The 24441-nt window shown below is 38.4% G+C and overlaps 1 protein-coding gene across 1 annotated transcript in view; it reads right to left on the bottom strand.

The window, feature by feature from the left end:
- Positions 1-23153, bottom strand: part of Tomm70 (translocase of outer mitochondrial membrane 70) — a 31842-nt gene extending 8689 nt beyond the window's left edge. The window contains exons 1-7 of the mRNA XM_031364138.1: positions 22650-23153; positions 9500-9673; positions 7773-7899; positions 5938-6047; positions 4530-4678; positions 2493-2700; positions 406-540 (exon numbers count right to left, since the gene is read on the bottom strand). Of these exons, the coding sequence (XP_031219998.1) occupies positions 406-540; positions 2493-2700; positions 4530-4678; positions 5938-6047; positions 7773-7899; positions 9500-9673; positions 22650-22982 (1236 nt within the window). The 5' untranslated portion in view covers positions 22983-23153. The remainder of the gene's footprint in view (positions 1-405; positions 541-2492; positions 2701-4529; positions 4679-5937; positions 6048-7772; positions 7900-9499; positions 9674-22649) is intronic.
- Positions 23154-24441: the final 1288 nt, after the last annotated feature.

Raw genomic sequence — 24441 nt, 5'->3', positions numbered from 1 at the left:
GTCAGACAAGACTAGGTATATCCTGGGTGTTTGGCTTCCTGTCTTTGTCGCAGGTAACTCACAGCTCCCTACAGCTCCAGTTCAGGGGGACCCGGTACCTCTAGGTTCCCTGGGAGCCTGCACTTATGTGCATATACCCTACAAACACATATATGTACAAAAGATCATTAAGACGCTTACTAAGTGGGATTAGTGTTTACTCACTGAAAGCCTACAAACTACAGATGAATACCCCAAAAGGCTAGCTGATTTGCTAATACTTTTTTTTGCCTACCCTTTCTTCTATAATATCATATGATTATAAACCTTCAAGATGTAAGTAAATAAAGGCTAATTTAAGAGTTCACGTTGTAAGAAAACTTCAAGAAACCCTGAAGAGCTCTAGCTAAGATAAGATCTCCCCACCTGCCCTCGGTGGTGATAGACGTCTGAGTTCATAGGGTCAATCTCGGCAGCCATGTTGAAGTCCTGAGTCGACAGCATAGGTTGCTGCTGCTGCATGCACATGGTGCCTCTTTTGATAAGGGCATTTGCGCGGAGCTACACACCCAAAATGAGAGAAAGTACCTGGTTAATTCTAAAATCCAATTTAGATTAAGAGAAAAAAAATCTGTAATGCCTACTATAAAGTTTATTCTTTTAAAGACTATATACAAGTCTTTTAGTATAGTAACTAAATAAATATTGTTAAAAGTTGGATATTACAGATTTGGGGGCATATTTATTGTACCTAAAGAACACAACACACACACACGCACATTTCTAATCCAAATGCCCAGAAACTACTTACCTCTAGTCTACACATTTGTATATTCTGAATGTTTCATACACAATATGACCTTTTCTGCTTTTCATGTAGTATTTTCAGTGTGGTATATATTAATATTCCTTTTTATGATATAATATTTCAGTGTAGATATTGGACATATGAGTTCTTTCTACTTTCTTGAGTGTTATGATGAATACTGCTATCAACATTCAGGTATGTATGTGTATGTCTTAAGTTCTCTGGAAGCAACATCGATAGACTACATGGCAACTATATGTGTTAACATTTTGAAGAATAGCCAAACTAGTTCCCAAAGAATCTTTATCATTTTACATTCCTGCCAGGAACACAATATTTAATTTCCCTAATATATCCTCATCAATATTTATTACAATCCATGTTTCTGAGTTAGTCTTGTTGCCTGTGCTTTAAATTTCTTAAAAAAAAATAATTATAGTCACGATAATAGGAAAGAGGGGGCACTTCAATTAAGCACTGGTTGGAACTGTCCTAACAGGTAATGATATTGCTATCATTCCTGCTATCATGGCTCATTTGTAGAATATTCTTTGGTGAGTTATCCAAATCTTTTGTACATTTTCAGATTAGGTTTCCTTTTTACTTTTGGGTTCTAAGTTTTTATTCTTGATTAAAGCAATCTTCCAACCTCAGCCATCCAAATATAAGCCACCATGCCTGGCTCAAAAGCTGTTATTTTCTTTTCACATTCATTTACTTACTATGTGTGAGTGCCCACACATATTCACAGGAGCATCTGCCACAAGAGGACACTTGTTTGAGTCCATCCTTTCTTTCTACCATTTGGGCTCCAGGGACTGAACTCAAGGTTTCAGCCTTGGCACCAAGTTTTTTTATCTTGATGGTACTTTTTGATTTTTTAAGTTATATTTTAGGTGTCATGTCTCAGAAACCCTTTTCCTAATACAAGATAATAGCTATTTCTGTTTTTCCTAAGAAGTTTTATTTTTAGTTTTTACATTTAGGTTTCTGGTTTGTTTTGAAGTAATTTTTATACACAGCATACAGTAGATATTACTCTTTGCTGTTAAAGCTAAAAGTCACGATCACGAAATCAGGCTTCTTCTTCAAAGCAACAAAGGATATGCTTTGTAGAAGAATAGAATATAAGAAGCTCAGTAGGGCTGGAGATGGCTCAGTGGTTAAGCACCCACTGCTCTTCCGAAGGTCAAACCCCAGCACCCACATGGTGGCTCACAACCATCTCATAACGAGACCTGACACCCTCTTCTGGAGTGTCTGAAGATAGCTACAGTGTACTTACATATAATAAATAAATAAATCTTAAAAAAAAAAAAAAGAAATTCAGTAATTAGGACATCAGCACGAAAAGAGATTAAGGAAAATTTTGTAGGGTAACTTCAGTATGAGAATTTAATTTCAAAAGGATTTTAAGAATATTTAGAAGAGCATTATCAACCATACCACTGTCATTATCATCCAAAACCAATCTTTTATAGTACGTCATGGCCACAAGAGGGATCTGACAGTATACTAAATGCTGTAGAAATTTATTTTCTTGCTTGAAGATAAGTATTACTGATTCAGATTCACTGCAACAATATTATTAGATGTAGATTCCTCAAAAATAAAAATAATAGCCTTTCATCAGGCAAAGCAACTGCAAAAGTAATCCTGGTCACTTTAACTTTTCACATGCACACACATTTCAAAATGTACCTACCTTCACATTAGCTTCCTTCAAACTGATGACCTTATCTAAGTCAGGCTTGGCTGCGTTGGCACTGCCAATAAGCAGGTAGAAGGTGGCTCGTAGTAGTAATGCTTCTGCCATGTATTTGCCTTGAGCATCTATTTCCTTTGAACATTCACTTATGATTTTGTCATAGTTTTCTTCTTCCATATATTGTTTAGCTTTTAAGTATCCAGAACTGAAGATGAAAGCAAACATAGGAAAATAATTACTAAGGAGGGAGCAAATGCTAAAACCTGCTGTATATGGCACTCAATCATCGTTTCCTTCTCTATTCATCAGTCAGTATGGGACTGGAACTGGGGTTAGAGATTAAACTGACTAGAAGTTCTTAACCAACAGGATTTTCTTAATACCTTCAAGAAACAGTTTTCAAGTGGAAAATGAGTCATTGGCAGGATTCTATGTTAGTACTTGATTCGAACATTAGCTAATGTGAGGTGAGATGACTAGAAAGTCACTCTTTTGGACATTAATGAGGACCTTGTCTTACTTTTGGTCTGGGGCATCAGTATTACTTAACAGCTGTTTAAAGGGTAAGAGAAGGAAGGAAGTAGACACAATCAAGTTAAAGGGAGTGACGAGATGTGTGTTTTCTACAGTTCATTGTTTTGTGCAGGATGGACTAAGTAAGGAACAAAGACTAGAAGTTAAAACACCAACGTGCCTCAAATAGATTTTATTCCACTTTAAAAGGTAGACCTAGAATTAACTCATGTCAGGGAACTCTTGTTTACCCAACAAGCTATTTTGCAGAGCCCCTAGAATGACCTCTCCTTTTAAAATACAGTGAGTACAGTTTTTTTCTGCTTTTTGTTATTGTTCATTTTTTGTTTGAAATAGGGTTTCTCTGTGTTGTCCTGGCTGTCCTGGAACTCACTCTGTAGACCAGCCTGGCCTCAAACTCAGAAATCTGCCTACCTCTGCCTCCCAAGTGCTGGGATTAAAGTCATGGGCTACCACCACAGCCCAGCTACAACATTCTTCTAAGATGATAACTGCTGCAGGAGGTACTTAATGAAGGTTTCTGACAGAAAAAAAGGAGTCATTGGATTTCTAAGACATTCGATATGTGACAGTTGTACATTAACATGGTGTGAAAATGATATACTTTAGAGGTATATACTTCTAATTTTTATCTTACATTGGGTTAGAGACATGTGATACAACCCTATCCATGAAGTCACAGCTCAGAATTACCCACAGGATTACAAGGGTAAAAAATTGTTTCTCTGCTATGTGCTATGTTGCTCAGTAGTTAGGTAAAGTAAACGCATATTTGACTTACCATGTTATCAACTTACAATGTATATATATATGGGTGTAACCCCTTATAAGTTAGAGCATCTGTATTAAAGAGCACTGTAAATTAAAGTACAGTCTCTCATTTCAGCTGTTATAGTCTAGATAGAGAAAACTGGTAAATACTCAATTAGCAACACTACTACTTTAATCAGGGAGAAGTTACCCTAACTGAAAAACACAAGCACTGACAAATATTAATGTGCAGGGGCTTAGATGGCATATACATTATATCCCAAGGTCTCCAGCCATAAAGGATTTCAGCTTTCAATAGTATAAAATACAAGATTGTCACTGTCCTGGACAAGGAGAAAAAAATATGAAGAAATTTATAGCATTTCTAAGCATTCACCAGCTTATAAATTAAGAACTACCATGCACTTAAACATTTAGAATTTAATTACATATAATTTACGGTAGCTCTTTCAAATTTGTTTTCTAACCACACCAATTAACTAAAGGGGTGTTTTCTTGATAATCTCATTAGGACTACAAAAGCAGGAAGAGTCTGACAGAAAAATCTGAAATACTAACAGATATCTGCTAGAAAGAGAGGTCTATATAATAATAACATAAATTTAAGGCTATATTTAACTGTTTCTGTCCATAGCCTTTCTTTTAAAGGTGACTGAGAACCGACTTGTGGTCCAGGCGGATTTCATGGTGCTAAGTCCATCCGGCAGACACTGTGCTTGGCATACTTACTTCTCCTTTACTTCTAAAGCTTCTCCTTCCTTGTCTTTATCTTCATCAGACTTCTCTCCTTTAAGCATTGGTTGGGAAATTATATCATCGGTGAAAGAACTGAAGTAAGATTTAATAAACTGTGGAGATGGCATCAGAGGTTCACGGTTCTGAAATTCAATCATGTTTAAGCTTCTTTTTAAAATGAGAAAATACTAATCAAAGCAGCAAGTATACTGCAGAATAAAAATAACTTATAACAAGTAGATTTTCATTTTCAAATTAATAAACAATATTAAGCTCTAAGCCACAAGATAAGACTGGAAAACCAACATGTTTTGAGGGTGATTTTAAAGAATTCCATTATGAACTGTGGAAAGGCAAGAAAGTTCCGAGCCCTAGTACAGTTAGTCCTATTGCCCTTGGATTCACATTATGTTAATACATGAAAGCCTATGTTACCAAAACCTCCTAAGTGCTGTTTTGAGACAGGGCCTCTATGCAGACTAGCCTGTCTTCAATTTATAATCCCCTTGTTTTGCCTCCCAAGTAATGGAACTATAGGCATGTGCCAACTAAGCCCAGCTGTACAGATTAGTTTAAAAGATTATCATGTCAGTAAAGGAAAAGAGAACTGCCCTGACTGATACTCCTGAAACTTAGCAGTCCATCTTTGGTGATTTTCAGCTATGCTCTCACTCTCCCAGCACTCTACTTACTTTCCCCTCTAATACTTACTATTAGCTCTTTTATACTTAACATGTGTTCCACTAAAACAAAGCCCCAAAGGGATGGGACCATGCCTTTTCTCTCTTCTGTTTTTAAAACATTAGGGTCTTGTTTTATAGCACAGGCTGGCTTCAAATTCCTGGTGCATCCTCTACCTTAGCCTCCCAAGTGCTTATATTGTAAGAGTCACCAGCCTAGATCTGGGACCATGAGCTTGTATCCACTGAGCTAAACTAAACAGGGTTTAGTTTAATTGTTGAATTAAACTATCTCACTAATGTTCATTGATATAGTTTACCTTTAAAAACTAATGTAATGATACAGAGCAAGAGTTGGCAAGTACTTTTCTACAAAAGTTCAGGTGATAAGACAGTTTAAACATTGTATAGTACACAGACTCTGAATACTTTAACAGCCACTCAACTATGAGGTAGCAGCACAAAAGTAGCCCCAAGTAATATGCAAGCAGCTAATATATAGGAAGCAGATAGGATTTGGTCTTTGGGCTGCTGAGTGACAATCCCTAATACATATACAATGTACTCTTTGAGTACAGTTTTAGACTTACTGAAAATTGATATGCTATAACAACCAAAGAGTACAGGAAAACGAAACATAGCCCAGTTTTAATTTCAGTTATTGTACATATTATGTCTAGGTTCAAGCAGCATTGAACTATTACCAACTCATATTAATTTACCTTGTATTTTTCTTTGGCATTCTCTTTTCCAAGAAGTTTAAGAACTTTATCAGCTAACAGCATACTCTGCTCATTTTGAAACCCTTCTAATATACACACAGCAGTGACATCTGGAAATGACAGAAAATAGAATTATAGAATTATTATGAAAATGACCAACAGTATCAAATAGGTACACCTGAATTACAAAATGTGAAACTCAACTCAAAGCACATGGAACTGTTTAATTTTCAAGGAACTGTCACTACTGTACTTCGCTGGGGTTTGTTTTCCTCACCTGTGAAATGAATGTGCTTATCTTGTTTAATTTCTGATGTCTCTCAATGGTCTAATATTCCGTAAATAGCAAAGGAAACAAGGAATCCAGAGTATTTTCTTCTGACTAGTAATACAGGCAAGTGAACACAGTAGAGTCACGTCTTGCTATGCTGCTTAGGCTGCTATCAAATGCCTCCACTCAATAAATCCTCTTGCTCTGTTTGCCTCCTAAGCAGCTTTTTAAAGGCCTTCAAGTTATTCTGCCTCCAAAGCTACTTTGCCACAGAGCTCAAAAATATCCTCAAAATACCACTTCCTACTGGTTATGCTACATACAGCTCACAGTAAAGTGGTTTGAAATTTGGAAGACCAGAAGTTAACATCACTATCCTGTCATTCCAAGTCCTCAAGCAACAGTTGTGGCCTCTCTTCCTAATCCCATGTCCTTATTCTTCCAAGCAAGTCAATCAACATCACATTTCCAGGCTAACTGCCTGAGCTCCTTTCTCATGCCTTTCTTTGATCTGAACCTCCAATCAACCTCTTCTCTGACAATTATTTTTGCTAGTAACTTAAAAGCATTCCCATTTTAAAAACATTCTTACAACCATCATAGGACATCACAAAACTTTTAAATTTTCTAACATGAACTAAAACATCCTCATCCTTTTAAAAGACTCATTCCTTTAGTAAAATAACAGCAAAGCACTTTAGGCTCAGCTCAGTGACAAAAGTATGCTAAGTGATATCCTGAGGTTTATTCCCCAGTATCAACCCCAAAAAGTTATCAAAAGAGTAATTATGGCTAAAATTTATTGCTGACGTTTTTAAAGGACATGCAAAAAGGTACTGAAAGTACTATTAGACTGTTGAAATTGTACTATGGTTTAGTGTCACATCACTTAGAGAAATAAACTTTAAAAGCTTGTGGCCCGCACTTTAAATGCAGTTTTGGGAACAGAGATGGCCAATTAGAGGCAGAAGTACATTTATAGTATTTTCAGAGAATGAAATTTTCCCTAGAATTTCATAGCAATCAAACAATCTGCAATTGTGTATAAAATGTTTGAAAATATGAAGGGAAAAAAGTGTTTTTCTTAACAACTCATCTCCAAGTTATTTCACATTTATACAAGAAAGCAGCTGAAAATATGTCAACACTAACCTGCTAAAACTAGTTTTCTGATTTTCTTAGTCTTAATACTCATGAATAACTCCTCAGTTCCGGCTGGGCATGGTGGCATATGTGCCTTTAATCTTAGCATTTACGAGACAGAGGCAGGTAGATCTCTGTGAGTTTGATGTCAGCTGGTCTACACAGTGAGCTCCAGGATAGCCAGAGCTATGAAGACAGTCCATGTCCCCCCAAAAGCCAACCAAACACAGTGGCAAACAGAGATGGAACTTATGTACCAGTAATTTCTATTTAATTAGAGAACAAAGTCTCAACCGTGGCATAGTTTAACCCTGAAAGACAATCAGCTGATCTCTATACTCCCAAGGCAGTTTCTTATAAATTTACTAGTGACTACAAAGCCTTCAGTAAGTTTCCTAGGAAAATACAGAAATGCCCTCACCTTCTAAACACTCCTTCTTATTGTCTAGCTTCTCATGGGCTTTTGCACGTCTAAAGAGAGCTTTCACATATTTGGGATTAAGTTCAACAGCCTTTGTACAATCTTGTGCCACTTCTTTCCATTTTTGCTGTAATTGAAAGCATGAAAAGAAAAAAAAAGAAAACAGTTACACTGAAAACAGAACTGTTCAACAGAACTGAGTTTTCAAAACCCAACACGCCAAGTGTTAAAGACTTTCTCAATGAAAGGATTTCCAATTCTAAGACTAACAACAATATATAAAACCCCAACCCCTCTCTATCTGCCTGCCTGTCACCCACACCCCCAACACTAGGCAATGAAGATCCTGACTGTTTTTCCACCTTCCACCTGCCAGGGGCTTTGTGCTGCCTGCACCGTTTTCACTCCTTCACTCTACTGATCTGGATCACACTGTCCCCACACCGTCCCCACGCCAAGGTCTTACTCTTTCAGCTTTTTCTTCTCTGCAAACACCCACTTCAGTTCTGATGCATCCCAAAACAAGGATGCATGATCAGATCGTTACTTTTTACAGTTATTGCCCCACTTACCAGAAATTTGCCATTAGTCCACTTGCCACCTGCCTGCTATCTATTTACATTACTGGCTGCCCACTCTCAATTGATTTGGCTGAATCCTTCCATCTACTTAACTGCTACATGCTGCAATGTTCACTCACTCGCCTCTCTTCTTCCTAGGTGACTGTCTGACTTTTTATAACATCTGTAGCCTGCTAAATTACAGATGTGTGTTAAACTATCTGCTATTAGCTGCCTCTTTCATCCTCCACCCTGATGGAATTAAAATTCTTGTCTTTACGTTTCAAATCCAATGCAATAGCATATTTTGCTGGGCTTCAGCTTTCCTTTATGTGTTGTGCAGACTACTGTAACAATATGCTTACCTGCTTTCCCTGTTACCCCTTCTGATTCCAAAATATTCTTGACAGAACAGTAGGAAAAATATTTGTGATATTCCTCCCCTGCTAAAAGCCCTTAAACACTTCTACTGGTCTCAGAACAAAGTGGAAATGGATCTGTTTCACTTATTCATATTTTCTTTAGCCAAAGTCTTGCTATGTTACACACTGGCTATCAACTCATGCTCCTCCACCTCCTCAGTGCTGACAACACAGCGGAGACTAGCACACTTAGCTCAAATGTAAACTAACCGCCTATAGCCTCTTCCTTACCTGGTCCCTGCTTACTTCACTTTCATTTCTCTGGACTCAGGAAACTTTTACTTTTGAAAACACTAGATGCTAGTCTTAGAGAAATTTCATATCTTAACTAAAGTATACAGTTGTATTACATAGTCTTTAATAACAATGAAAGATTTGGATACGCCAATATAAAAACTGTACAAAACATGCTAGTGACAAAAGCCATGGACAATCAGTGTGTATAAGAGGAACTCATTGTTTTCTTCCTTTTCTGTATTATAGACAAAGAAACAAAACTTAAACAAATAGTCTCAAACTTCTGTGTGTGGGGGCAGGAAGGATCACCATGCAACTTAAACTATCTCGTTTTATTAAAATTTACAGAATTTTGGTCTTTGGTTTTGGCCACCAAAACTGAAATGAAAAATTCTTATAATTTCAAATCAACTTCAAAAAGTATATTACATCTGAGTAGAATTAATTGAGACTTTGATAAACAGAGGAAAAGCAATGGAGTACAATGGAAACAACCCAGAGTACATACCAACTGTTCAAAGGCAGCAGCTCTGTTCTGATAAAATGTAGAAAGGTCTACATTCTTCTCAGTAGGGCACAAACTAATAGCCTCTGTGTAGCACTGAATAGCCTGCTCGTATTTTCCTGCCTTGAAATATTTGTTGCCTTTGTTTTTGGCTGCTTGGGCTCTATCCAGAGAGCTCTGAAATGAGAGAAAATGATTATTAAGAACTGACATTTAAGAATAAATTCAGACCACAGTGATTAAGCAAGTTGATGAAAGAATATGAGAAGACAGGATGTTTTAGAATGGTTGTTTACAGTTCAAAACCATCCAAACTTCTTCCAAAAACACTAACACATTAACCTATCATTTCTGCCAACATTACAAGTGGTAATTTTAATGTTTGCCAACCAAGTGGGTATAAAGACATGTTTCTTAGCCCAGGTAATTTAAACCTTGTGTTTTGGAAAAATCTAGTTCCAATGTATGAAAACCAGTTACCAGAACTGGGTGTGGTAGGCACAAACCTGTAATACCAGCACTAGAAAGTCTAAGACTGGCAGTTCAATGCCAATCTGGGCTGAAAACAAATAAGAACAACTAAATTAAAAAAGAGATCAGCAGATCCCCAATTTCCTATTTTAGGCAGTACCCAGAAGGATCTTTACACCAAAGCCAAAGGGGTAGACAAAGATAGGCTCAAGCAAACAGGACAATACCCAGCCTCTTTCAAAATGATGATTATCACACATTCAAGGAAACTCTGTCAAGCAATGGGTAGTTATGGCCAAGATGATGGATGGGTCATGTCAAGCTGGAGCCCTTACATACCACAGAGGATTTTGGTAATGGGTGGAAACATATATACTATTTACTTCCCTTTTGGAGGTACTAGGAATCAAACCCAGGGCCTCTTTCATGCTAACCAGCTCCTAGCTTATTCTCTGTTGCTCTTCTTTAGCACCTTTACAGCTATAGGTTTGTTGTTGTTGTTATTTCTATTATAGTATACAAAAAAAGATTTGTATGTAACTCAAACTACCTATTATACAAAGGAATATAACCTAAACAATTTAAGCTAGATAGTGTTAGCAAGAAATGTATTTTAAAAATCAAGATGTGGAATAAAAGAAACCAAGAATATAAATCAATAGATGAACACAAACCTTCCATTTGCCAACAGATTTATTCAACTTCTAAAAGCTTTCCAGTCTAAGTCAAATAGCAACCATGAAACATATTTTAAGGATCAATAGGTTACAGAAATGTCCCACCTGCAGCCCAGGCCTCATGTGTCCTAGGGTAGCTATGAATACAGCCAAACAAAGCCTACCTAAAACTATGATTTTTATTGGGAGGGAAAAGGGAGGCACATTCATAAGACTATGAAAATATGCTGAAACCAACAAGAAAAGATGAATGAGTCAGGCGTAGTGGTGCACAATTTTAATGCCCATACTCAGGAGGAAGAAGCAGGTGGATCTCTAAGTTGGAAGTGAGTGGACTATCGTATACAGATAGTCTGGTATACAGATTGAGTTATAAGACAGCCAGGGCTATACAGAGAAACCCTGTCTTAAAAACAAACAAACAAGCAACAACAAAACCAACAAGAAAGAGAGGGAGGGGAGGGGGAGAGAGAGAAGGAGAGGGAGAAGGAGAGGGTGACAGAGAGAGAGAGAGAGAGAGAGGGAGGGAGGGAGGGAGGGGAAGATTGAGTGAGAGAGAGAGAGAGAGAGCACCAAATGAGAACCCCTTATATGGCTTTAGGAAGACAACCATCAGGGTTGGCACTTAGGATGCCTTCTTTAATCTATTTTCTCTACTAGACAAAAGCACAAGGGAGACTGCAATAGGGCTGTGTCATCCTGAAGGGAGGATGGTCCTCTTTCCAAGAGACCACACAAAGAGGAACTGCTAACACTGAAAGAAAGTCAATACATTCAAGTGAGGCACCCACCTCAAACAGAAAACTAGTATCTGATAAAGAAACTAAACAGCAAAAGAAAGTGAGGTGGGGAGAAGCTTGCTGGGCCTTTTACATGCAACACACAAGTTCTACCACTGAACTATAGAATGCCTACAATCCACAATTAGACATCTTGAAAGGAAAAAAGATTTGTAATTAATTTAAGAGGGGCTATATTACAACAAACACAGCTGAGGAACAAATGGAGTACAAGGTTTGACCAAGGAAACTTCCAGAATGCAATGAAAATAGGATAGCGAGTAGAAAGTTTAAAGAAACTAAGGAATTAAGTTCCAACATCAATCCAGCAAGTTCCTAGAAGAGAAGACATAGTTAAAGAGGGATAAGAAAAATACTAGGAAAAACAAAACTATGCTTTTAAACACATTATGCTGAAATTTACAGCAAACATCCCAAAGATGTTTAAGTAGAAAAGAAAATCAGATTACCTACAATAGAAAAAGAACAAATTATGTACAAACTGTCAACATTAGGTCCTGATAAATAATTAACAATCACAAAGCTCTGAAGCAAGACTTTCAACATAAAATCCTGTAATTTGAGAAACTAGTATATGAAGTGAACATACACCATGGCTTTAGTGCTAAATATACTGGGAGCAGATGAGTGGCCAATATAAAAAAGCAGACAGAATGGCATAAGAGCAACAATCATTACACTTATCAGTGACAATAAATGGGAAGAGGTCGAGTATTTGATTAGAAGATCTTCAAATTGTTTAAAAGTAAAGCTAAATGCTATCTAAACAGATGACTTAAAGCAAAATGACACAGAAACATCTTAGAAAGGGAAAATAAACATTATAAAATCTTGCTTAACATTAGGGACTATATATGTAGAAAATAATGTGGCATAACTATCAATACATTTCAGTTATTCAGTATTCTTACTAAAGGTTTTCAGATTAAATAAAAAGAACATTCACTGGCCAAAGTACAGAGTCTTGGTTCTTTGGCACAAACAGGTAATAAACTCTTCCTAAGTCTAAATAAAAATCACAAGAATACAGGGAGAAGAAACTGGAGCTGGAACTGACAAAGGGTACAGATCTCTTTAACAGAGGCCAGCACTCTTCACTTAGCCAAGTCTAAATGCACTAAGCCCAAAAACTGAATCTCAACTAGCTCTTTTTTACTTTTTATTTAATTTTATGTGTATGGCTGTGTTGTATGCATATATGTTTATGTATCACAAGAGGCCAAAAAAGGTATCAGACCTTCTGGAACTGGAATAACACGTGCTTATTTTACTAGTCACTACATAGGTGCTGGGAATTCAACTCAGGTCCCTTTACAAGAGCAACAACTGCTCTTATTCCATGAGCCATCTCTCCAACCCCCTCAATTAAGTTTCATAACAATTTCCTTTTTAAAAAATCTTGATTTCTTAAGTCTATTTAATTTCCTTATTGTACTACTGAAAATAAATAGTGTTCTGAAGACAGGTTGAAAAAGAATACAATTATACAGACAAATGATGAACTGGCAAACTCTCTCCCATTATGACTCTTCCACTGTTCCACTGTGGCCAGCCATTTAGCAGTAGCACAAAGGTCGTAACATTGCCTCACCTTCTGATTACCCCAACTTCCATTATTTTCTGACCCATAACTTTTCTTCAATAAAAATGCAGAGAAAAATGTTACCACAACAAGAATAGCATTGAATTCATCACAAAAAGCTGGATATCGCCGGGCGGTGGTGGCACACGCCTTTAATCCCAGCACTTGGGAGGCAGAGGCAGGCAGATTTCTGAGTTTGAGGCCAGCCTGGTCTACAGAGTGAGCTCCAGGACAACCAGATCTACACAGAGAAATCCTGTCTCAAAAAACCAAACCAAAAAAAAAAAAAAAAAAAAAAAAAAAAAAAAAAAAAAAAAAAAGCTGGATATCAACAAACACTAGCCTTCTGTTACACCCAAAACTAGGCCTTTCAGGCAAAAATTAATGTACTGAGGGAAGAGAACATTATAATCACTGTTTTAATACAAGGGGTTAACTCTACCACACGGGAATCTTTTCTATTGCTTTTTAAAGACATTTCCTTCACCGTCTACCATTTCAGGTTATATTAAATATCTTTAGAATTAAAGGCAGAAGTTAGAAAAAATACCACCTCTAAAACAATTCTGAAAGTACAGTTTCACAAATGAAAACAAGATGACCTCAAACATATTGGGAACATCATGAGAAGCTAGTTCAATCTTCTCATGTACTCTATTGGTCTATTCAGACGCTACCAAAGTGCTTTAAAAAAACCACAAACTCATTTAACATTACTGGAAGCCACTTGACTTTGATAGTCTTTTTGGAGTGCTATAAATTTTGTAATTAAATTTTATTAAAAGTTATTAGTCCTGAGACTTTTATCACAATTAGTTTTATTATATTCTGGCCTCACATATGCAAGTCTAGCAGGTTTAAAGAACATTCACCTTGGTGGCTCAGTTCACAGAGGGTACACTGTATAAGCACGATGAACTAAGTTTGATCCCACATAAAAAGCAGGGCATGCTGGCACTTGTGTAATCCCAGAACTGGGGAGTCAGGGACAGGTGAGCTGGGGCTTCCTGGCTTACCAGCCAGCTTAGTCTAATCAGAGGCCCAGGTCCTAGTAAGAGAAACTGTCTCAAGACACAAGGTTAAGACTGGCTTCTGAGAAATGAAACCCAAAACTGACCTCTAACTTTCACATCCATTTGTGTACATGTACACACAAAAACATTAATCTCACCATACATATGCTAACATTGGTAGTCCCACCAGAGAAGCTCATGTAACACCACTTGCTACCCATAGAATGGTGGCCACCTTGAAAACAAAACTGAAAGCCCCTTAGTCTCTCTGAGGTATACAGTTTTGAAGAGACTAAGACATATGAATTCCTTCTTCAAAGAAGGTGGCACAAGGGCATAAATTTCATCTCTATGAATAATGGAAAGAACATTTAAGTAATTAAAAGATGTTCCTTTCTGCCCATTATATCATACTATCATTTGCTTAAAATTATAAAATTTAGCATTTTCTACCCCAGATTTGAATAAATTTTTTCTCCTTATAATGACTAATCAGCAGCCAACGTGATTCTGATACGTCAACCCAACAAATGTCTGGATCTAAAGAGAGGATATCATGGAAATGATGCATGAAGGAAGTTAATCAATTATTGTCAAAATTGCTGATGAAATGTTTTTAAAAGCTACATCCTAAAGACATAACAGGTGCACCTAGTCACATTTTATGCAACAAGCTCTAACAGAATTAGGACTATGCCCAAGTGAGAATTCAAATTTCATGGATCTGACTTAACAACACGTAATTTTTATATTGTATGGATGGCACAGCTTGTATTTATGGAGGATGCTTTAGGATAATTAAGAATCTTTATCAATAAAACGATGTTTGTCATACCCATCTACTGCCTGCACACAAGCCAAAACAAACAAACTAACAAATAACAAAAAGTCCAATGCTTACCTGCTGGAGATGAACAAAGAAAGCATTAAGGTATGATGCTCACTACAGATTTATTCCATATAATGGACTCACCAGCACCACCAGATATTTTTCTCTTTGCTGGGAAATCACAATATAGTTCACTGTGTTTGTGTGTGCTAGTCAGAGGGTGATACTGGGATATCTCCCTCAGCTGCTTTTCTACTTTATTTTTTGAGACAGAATTTCTCACTGAACCTAATCTCAGTTTTGCCTACACTGGCTAGCCAGTGAGCCACTAGGAAGCATGCGCCTCTGTTTCCTCAGAGCTAGGGTCTTCTACAACTGTATTTTATGTGGAGTAGAGCTCTGAACCCATACTGATCTGTAAGCATATTACTCTCTGAACCAAATATTCCCCAAGCCCTAAATTCATCACTACACATTTGGTCTTCCACATTCATGAATTCAAACTGTGGAATATATTCAAGGGAGAAAAACAACAACAAAAACTTAACTGCTGTTGACATATATTCAGGGATTAGGCATAAAATGGATCTGAATTGGACCTTAAATCTATACTACATATATACACTCTTGTTTTAATTATTCTAAAATAGTTAAGAAACAAACATCTACCATGTATTAGGTATTATTATGTCAAGATGACTTCAGCATATCAGCATGCATATAAAGTATGATATACACTTTATTGAAAAATATAATTTATGGGCTGGAGACGGCTCAGTGGTTAAGAGCACTGACTGCTCTTCCAGAGGTCCTGAGTTCAATGCCCAGCAAACACATGGTGGCTCACAACCATCTATAATGGGGTCCAATGCCCCCTTCTGGTGTATCTGAAGATAGCTACAGTGTACTCACATACATTAAATAAATAAATATTTAAAAAATATAATTTACACACACAAATAAATTCTTTGTAGACACAGACTTGGACACAGCTATACAAAAACCAACAGAATAGTTCTTCCTGAAGGAACGTGCTACGTGACAGCATAGAAAACCAGTAAATAACCACTTTCCAAATGAATTATGACTAATCAAATACTGAAATCCCAATCTAGATAGAAAACATTATACCAGTAGTAAAGCATATAGCTGGCAAGAAAATTATAAGCTCAAGGAATAGCAATATGCACATAAATCCAAACCTATGAGGCAAAAAAGAATCAAAAGCAAGTATGTCAGGCTATACATTTCAGAAACAATGAAAGGTACTAACCATGTCTTTTCTCTCTTCAACAACCATTACTAGCTAGGCATTACAATTTGTCAAGTAAGAGGCAAAAATTGCTCATTATGTCTCAAAGAAGCAATCCTGTAACAAACAAGTTACAGTTCACAAATATATATACATAGAGATTTAGTAGTAAGTTTCAGCTCCAGTAAATTGTTAAAGTTGCTTATAATCTTCTCTGAAACCAAATGGCTAATGGACATTAAGAAAGTATTTCAGGAAGGAAAAATATCAACCCAAAAGAATGGAAATGTGCAAATGCCAGAAAAGGACTAGTATCTAAACAAGTCTCTTGATATGGCTATGTTACACAGTGTGTTTAAAAAAGCAAAAACAATAGAAAGAAAATATCCGTAGTAAAAACTCATGTAGTGAACCTAAGCTAGTAAACATCATAGCCTAGCATTGCAGTAAAATATAGAGTGGTGGTTTATCCACACAATCCTGTAGCTATGCTTCTCTCCTGCTGCTCATAACTGCAAAAGATTATCCTAGAGATATATCACCCAACCTGGGACAAGATGAAAAGTCAAAAGTTTCCGAATGTTGCTTTTATACCATCATAAAGTTGACAAATTTTAAGTTGAACCATTCTAAAGAATAAGAATTCTCCAGTCATTAATTTATATATTTATGCCTATAAACTTATACTTGAAATTAGTTTCAAAAACCTGCCATGTGCCAGGCACTTCATTAAGTTCTGAAAAGAGAAAATAAAATAGAGCTAATGCCAGTGCTTAGATTCAAGACTACAATAGTAATAAAGGTAGGAATAAGACACTCTAGCACTCTAGGATCAATGCTGTATATAACTTGAGGAATAATGGAATCACATAGCCCAGGATTTCAGAAAAGGTGAGATGACTTCACTGTTTTGTCTTTTATGAAGAGAATGTGTAAGAGGTAATGTTCGTAGAACATCCAAACACCAGACCAGAATCAAATGGCAGCTGAGTGTGGTAACATATTACTATAATTCCACTACTCAGGCATGAGGCTAGAGTAGAAAGGTTAAGAGAATTAACTCCATGGAGAAACATCATTCAAGATAAACAGAACTTTATCTGCACTGGAGAGCTCTATTATTTTAAGCATGGGACTCATGGGATTTAATCTAATAGGAACAACAAAGTAGAAGACTACAGTTGTCCTTCAATATTCAGAGGATTAGTTCTAGAACCTCATCTCACATCAAAAATCTGCAGATATTCAAATCCCCTATGCACTATTTGAGTAGTACTAGGGTACATCCGCTAGCATGACTGTTTTGTTTCAGTAAGTCATGCTCTTCTGCCCAGATTAGTTCCAAACTTGTGGGTTCAAGTAATCTCTCCAAGCAGCTGTGACTTTATATGTACTGTAGGATGCACCTCCTTCCTCTACCTCAAGTGCTAGGATTACAAGCACATGCCACACCTGGTTTTACACAGTGCTGGGAATCAAACTAAGGGTTTTGTGTAAGCTAAACTAACCAAGCACTCTACCCAACTAAGCTACTATGTCCAGCCCTCTCCTGTGTACTTCAACCATCTCTACTTTACTCATTACCTAGTACAATGCAAGTGCTACGTAAAGCATTACTGTGTTATCTAGGGAATGGTAAAAATGTACATGTTCAAAATAGTTGTGCAATCCCCTGCCCCCTAATATCTTTGATTCTCCATTTGTTGAATCCACAGATGCAGGAAACATGGACAGAACTGACTCTAATTTAAAAAAATAAATACAGATTTAAAAAGGACAGTATCTATTTAGTTGAGGAATGATAGCAGTGGGAATGGATTAGTCAGCTATTTAAGATACGGTGTAGAATATTCTGCTTTTATTTACTGATTAGATATAGAGAACATAAAAGTGGTAAAAAGAGATAGTAATGACACCTAAGACTCAACTGGGGACATTTTATGAGACACATTACTTGAGAAGAGGTGTGATTAGGAAAAGGAGGACACTAAAAATATTTGTGAGACAAACGAAGACTCCTTTTAAGTTAGAACTTGTGAGAAGTCTGGCTAACATCCATGGGACTGGTAGAGTATGTAAGAGCTCTTACAGCAGAACCATAAAAGTCATTAAAAAAGAAAAAGCAGAAAAGACTGGGAAGAATATTAACAATCAGTGATATTAAAAAAATAAATGATCAGGGAAATGTGTCTTAGTAAGAGAAAAAGTTATTAAAAGGGCACTATAAAATATTATTAAAGGTTATTAAATAAAAGGGTCACCAATAATCCTTGATACTTTATTTTTTAAATGACTAGAGCTAGGCCTGACAATGTATGTCTATAATCCCAGTACTTGGCACAGTAAGACACTGCCAAAAAAAAAAAAAAAAGAAGTGAAGGGTGGTGGTAGAGACACTGAGTGGTTAAGAGCATACACTGACTGCTCTTGTAATGAACCTGAGATCTGTTCCAGCACTCATGTTGGGCTGCTCACAAGTTAACCCAAGCTCCAGGAGAATCTGATGCCTTTGGTTTCGAGAGGCATTTTCACTCAGGTGCACATAACCATACTTGTACATGCACAATCACTTAAATAAAACCAAAAGGCTAAAGGAAATTTTTGAGAAAGAGAACAATTGCATTTTGAGGAAGATAATCACAGCAAACAACCCCAACCCTTCCACTAATGTGTCTAAATACTATTCTAGCATAGATCTGTGGTCCCCAACCACTTTATGTGGAATAGCATCTGTATAATGACTAAAAACCTTGAATATTACAACAGCTACTTTCTCCTTATCAATCACTGAATTTAAAGCATAATGGAATAAAAAATTACTATGAAATTAAAAGTTATGAAATTGATACTGTTCTTAAACTAGTGCATATCAATTAGAGCAAGTAGGATACTAGGCTTAGTGTGTATTTCTTAGTCCTCTGAGGGTAGCTCAAATCTAGAGTGAGAAGTGTCATGGATAAAATAAGAAATTTCCCAATGTTGAAAATCTGTAATTTGGGGCTGGTGAGATGGCTCAGTGGGCAAGAGCACTGACTGCTCTTCCGAAGGTATTGAGTTCAAATCCCAGCAACCACACGGTGGCTTACAACCACCCGTAATGAAATCTAATGCCCTCTTCTGGTGGTCCAAAGACAGCTACAGTGTACTCATTTATAATAATAAATAAATCTTAAAAAAAAAAAAAAAAGGAAAATCTGTAATTCAAGTTTGAAAAAAACTACTAGAGTAAGACAGAACACTGGTAAATTTTACAACTACTTAAAAGGAGCATGGTTTAATACTTAACCTCACTCTTAGAAACTATCAACTGTCAGATGTTTTCTTTAATGATAATTCCCATTTCCCAAAACCAACAGGAACAGCTTTGCATGTTTCTTCCAAGCTTTTACTGCCTCATACAAGTGATAACTGGATGTGGCCCATGTCACACAGGGAACATCTACCACTAGTTCATTTTATATTTGGGCAAACATTAAACCCAAAGACAAAACTAAACAGGTTTTCTATTCAGTCTGCTAACAATGAACCCTGAAAAGATATTTGGTGATTCCTTAATTCTGTTAAAAAATGTAGCTATTGCCCAGCTGGAGAAATAACACAGCATCTAGAAACCCTGTTCCTTCAGCTGAGCCAATGCTAATGCAGGGCAATTCCTCCAACCATAGGAAATACATAGTAGGGGTACTCAGTGATACTCAGACATGTGTAATAGTCAAATATAACTCTACCAACAGTGAAGAATATAATTTCCTTTATGAAGATTTTTAATACTGCCTTGTTAAACAATAATTTAGTAATTCCAAGCAAGATTTCAGAAACATATTCCTAAATTCTACATGGTAAGGTAAGAAAAATGGTACATGCAAGTGTTTTGCTCAGTTTTATTCTGGGACAAATAAAATAATCATTTGAAAGCAGTTCAAGTACTCAGAGACTCCAACATAAGTCAGGCCAATCAAAAGTATTCTTTATAGAAGTTATACGCCACTTATAAATATAAAAAACATTAGTACTGCTGTAGACAATGCTGCAGTACTGAAAAGAGAATTTACTAATTCTTTCAAAACCATACTATAAGCATGCCTGGGATAGGGGATGTGACAAACTATAATGTAATGCTGAAAGTTTCATACGTAAAACTACTCTTACTTTTAATTATTTCTGTGCTGTGTATGTGGGAATGTACTTGGTACTTATGTGCAAGTGAGGGTGTTCCTGAACACTGGCGGTACTGGATCCTCCTGGAGCTGGAATTATAAGTGTGAGCTATCATACAAGGGTCATGGGAACAAACAACCCATGCTCTCTGCAAGAGCGCACTCTTTAACTGTTAAGCCACCTCTCCAGGCCAGCTCCCCTTATTCCTAATTTATTTATGATTACTATAAAACTAAGAATTTTTATGTAATGTTTACTTATCTACTATTCCAGATTAAAATGAAACAGAAACTTTAGATATGAAATTTTCATATGTACAACATTTTCTATATGGAAACAATACAAGACAATAACTGAGTCAAAGAAGGCTCTTGACAACCACCTTCACAGGCACTCACAACCACACCATTTCTTAAACAGGCACTTAGAAGAAGGTACTTAAAATCTCACTTTGGCTCATAGATGACTGAAAATAAGACAAGAGCTTAACATCTCTGCATTCTGTCACCTTTATTCAGCTCAACTAAACGCAGAGGCTAAGTCATTGCCCTTAACCTTTCTCCTGGAGTCACCTTGGATTCCAGAGCACCCCTCAAATGAAGAGTAATTATCCTAGATGTTGAGTCCACACCCTGGGACATATGCAACTGTCTTGTAGGAACCCTTCGTTCAGCCCTCACTATCCATCCCATCCCTCTTGTAGGATCAGAACTGCCATAACACTTCTTGACTAGAGCTGCTTAATCTCCTATACCTCTTGTCTGGATTCTCCCACTGTTTAAATCTTTTTTTTTTTTTTTTTTGGTTTTTCAAGACAGGGTTTCTCTGCACAGCCTTGGCTGTCATGGAACTCATTCTGTAGACCAGGCTGGCCTGGAACTCAGAAATCCACCTGCCTCTGCCTCCCAAGTGCTGGGATTAAAGGCCTGTGCCACCACTGCCCGGCTACCATTATTTAAATCTTAAAGGTCTGGTGAGTAATCTAAAAACTTGGAAGTTACTGGAACCAACTAACCATTCCTCTTTCCAGTATGACAACACTAGACAAATCTTTGCTTTTTGCCATTATTTATCTCTGTAAAGGGCTTCTTGGAGCTTGGTTGCTAGTCACAGTTTGCTGGGGCTGTCAGTGCCAGGCTTTTATCCCAAAAACTTTGGTTTAACATTTTATTGCTGGATGAAATAGAAGGGACCTAATATTTTAATCCTCTTAGCCTACCAGGATGACAATGACATAAACTGAGCTTACCAAAATAACAATGCTGGACAGGACAATCTAGAATGGCATCTCCTCAGTTCTCAGAGACATGGTTCCCTCCGACCTTGTAAGTTCTGGTTAGAAACTGGCTGTTTAATTTCCCCATAGGAGAGAACAAACTGCTTTCTTGCTGGCTAGCATAGTGACTCACACACAGTAAGCACTACCCTTAGAGTCATATACCAGAACTTCTGAAGATTCTTAGTAAAAAAACAATGTGTCTTCAGGCTGGATGGGACAAAAATGCCTGCCATTCATTTAACTGTACAGTTTTTCTCATGAACATTAAATGTACACAGGATGCATGTGTTTACTTGTGCATATACCTGTAAGTTTCTCTGAACTCGATTTACTCTGGTAATACCACCACAGAACTCCAGACCCAGATAAAGTCCCTGATGTCACTCAATCTCAGACCATGCCATTTCTCCACACAGATGTCAAACTTGTCAAAAAGATTTAATAGTCTGACCACCAGATCCGATAAAGCAGTTCATCACTCCAATGCTTGTTCTAATACCAGAGACTTTATCAGGCTTGGACATGTGTATATGTCCAGGTGAAATAGAACATTTTAAGACGTGCGGCGGGGAGCGGGAGCAGTTCCTTAGAAACTGAACTATGTCCTATATACAAAGCTACCTAATGATTTTTTTTCAACTTTGTAACTATAGTTCCTACCCCCCCCCACACTCCGAATGAAAAATGGCTTGTTAGTTATTAAACGGTTCTTAGTAAAGTTTTGGTCTTGGGAATCACAATAACAACTCACGTCACAACTCCAATCGTTCCGTGATATTTGCCTTTCGTCGCTTAATGGACTTACTATATTTGTGCATGTTTCCCATACCTACACCATTAGGGATAAATGCTGTGTCACTGAGAAGACAGGCAAAGTATTCTGTTGGATCCCACAAGAAATTGTCAAAGAACGTCTCCAGCCTGCCTGGAGTTGCTATTCCATTCCCTATAAAGGCAACCAGAAACGACTCTGGAGTCGTCTGCGGCCACTCGGCAGTTTCCGACCGGTGGGAGGGCCCCTCACCCGCACAACGGGTCAAGGAAAAGCTGCATCCGTTCGTTTTCATCTCTACGGCCCGGGCGGCTTCTCACCATTTCCAGGGAGTCACCAGAACCGTCGGGGTGGCCACTGCCCAGGGCCGGACTGGCCCTGCCCTCTGGGGTCTTTCGTTCACTGTTGCGCTTCAGGCCGCTGGCGTCGCCCCGGCCTCCCGCTTCCCGGCGCCTCCGCCTTCGGCTCCACAGGTACATGGCCCCGGCACCCAACAACAGGGGCGCCCCGATGGCTAGCGCCACGTGCCATCGCGGCAGGGTCCCCGCGCCCGAGCCGGGGCCCGCAGTCCCACCGCCACCGCCCACTCCATTTCCAGAACCGGGCGCAGCAGCCGCCGCCATCGCCGCCTCTATGGGCTTAGAGGCGGCCATGACGACTGTCCTCCGCCGCCGCCGCGCCGGTCGCGGGCGCCACGGTCACCGGGCAGCGTGGGGAGGAAGCCGGGAGCGTGGAGGAAAGCAACGAGCGAGTGAGCACGCTAAGCAGAAGGAGCGGACGACACGACAGAAAAGGGCCAGAGGTCACCGGAAGCCCGGGGCATGCCGGGCTAGACCTGCGGCTGTGCCCGCCCCTTATCGAGTGCACAGGGGAGAACCACTTCCGGGGTCAGAAGGCCGGGTGTGGGCCTGGCGTTCTGGGCAGCATTTCCCTTTCCTTTAGCAGGCGGTTGCTTAGAATCACTTGGGAGGTCCTGGGCCTTGTGCAGACCTCTTCTCCAGGATGGAAGGACGTGTGGCACTGTCGCCAGTGCAGCAAGGAAGGGGGGCTGTATACAGCAAGTGCAGGGGGATAGCTCCCCGTAGCTTTGTGGATGGGTGGGATTGCCGAAGCACTGTGAAGGTAATTGGCCGGCAGGAACGGTGGGCCTCCCAGTTGATTGGTAGATTCAGGGAGAGGGTGTGGCTACGTGGATGCCTGTTAAAGACTAAAACAGTGTGCTGGGGGGAAAAGGTGAGAACATTGTGCTGTATAATCCAGCTTTGTGTCTCTGCAGTATCCAGATTGTAGTTTGGATGAGTTTGTAGTTACTGGGGCGATGGCAGAGGGCAAAGACTTAGATGGAAGCTGAGAAAGGTAGGTTGACTCATGGAAGTGACTTGAGGATGACTGTGTGCTCCACCTCCACTAGTTATAAAGGTAATGATGTCTGTTAGAAGGCTTTCGGAGTATTGGCTTTCCTTAAGGACCCTGGGTCACTGCAGACATCTTTACATGTGTATCTTAAAATGGGTTCCACCTGACATCTAGCCCGTACAACCTTCCCTGGAGCACATGTGCCTGTCACAACACTTTAGTTTTGCTCACTTATTTGAAGTAACTTTCTTAAGCCTTCATGAGCTCTGGGTCATTCTTAAAGCATGAAACTTACTTTGCAAAGTGTTTGGAATTCACATAATTTTCAAGAAGAAAAGGCAAAGCATGAATTATTAAATGTTCCAGGCTGTGGTTCGTCATTTCAGGTTTGAACATCGTTTTGTCAATACAAAAAAAGAACCATAGATGGTCACTGGCTTTTAAGCACCACAGGATGCTCACCACAACAGCACTACATGAAGATGCAAAGGCCAAGTTGTACCAGTGTGGAGTAATTAAAATAGAATGTTCCGGTTTGAAACATCAGGGCCTTTTCTCTTGCATCATGTTGGTTCTCACCAGTGAAATGTTTGCACTAGCAACAAACTGAAAATGGTAGTGTAATTGAATTGATCAAATAGAGATTGCTGTAGGCACTGTTCTCACCCCAGAACTTCAAAAGAGGAATCTCTTGACCTCTGAGCAATCTTGGATTTTTCAGAATAATAACAAAAGGATTCTCCCCCTATAACTTCA

Source organism: Mastomys coucha, unplaced genomic scaffold (genome assembly GCF_008632895.1).
Source record: "Mastomys coucha isolate ucsf_1 unplaced genomic scaffold, UCSF_Mcou_1 pScaffold12, whole genome shotgun sequence".
Taxonomy (NCBI): Eukaryota; Metazoa; Chordata; class Mammalia; order Rodentia; family Muridae; genus Mastomys; species Mastomys coucha.
Note: the sequence above shows the minus strand (reverse complement) of the source record. Positions and strands in the feature narration are given on the sequence as shown.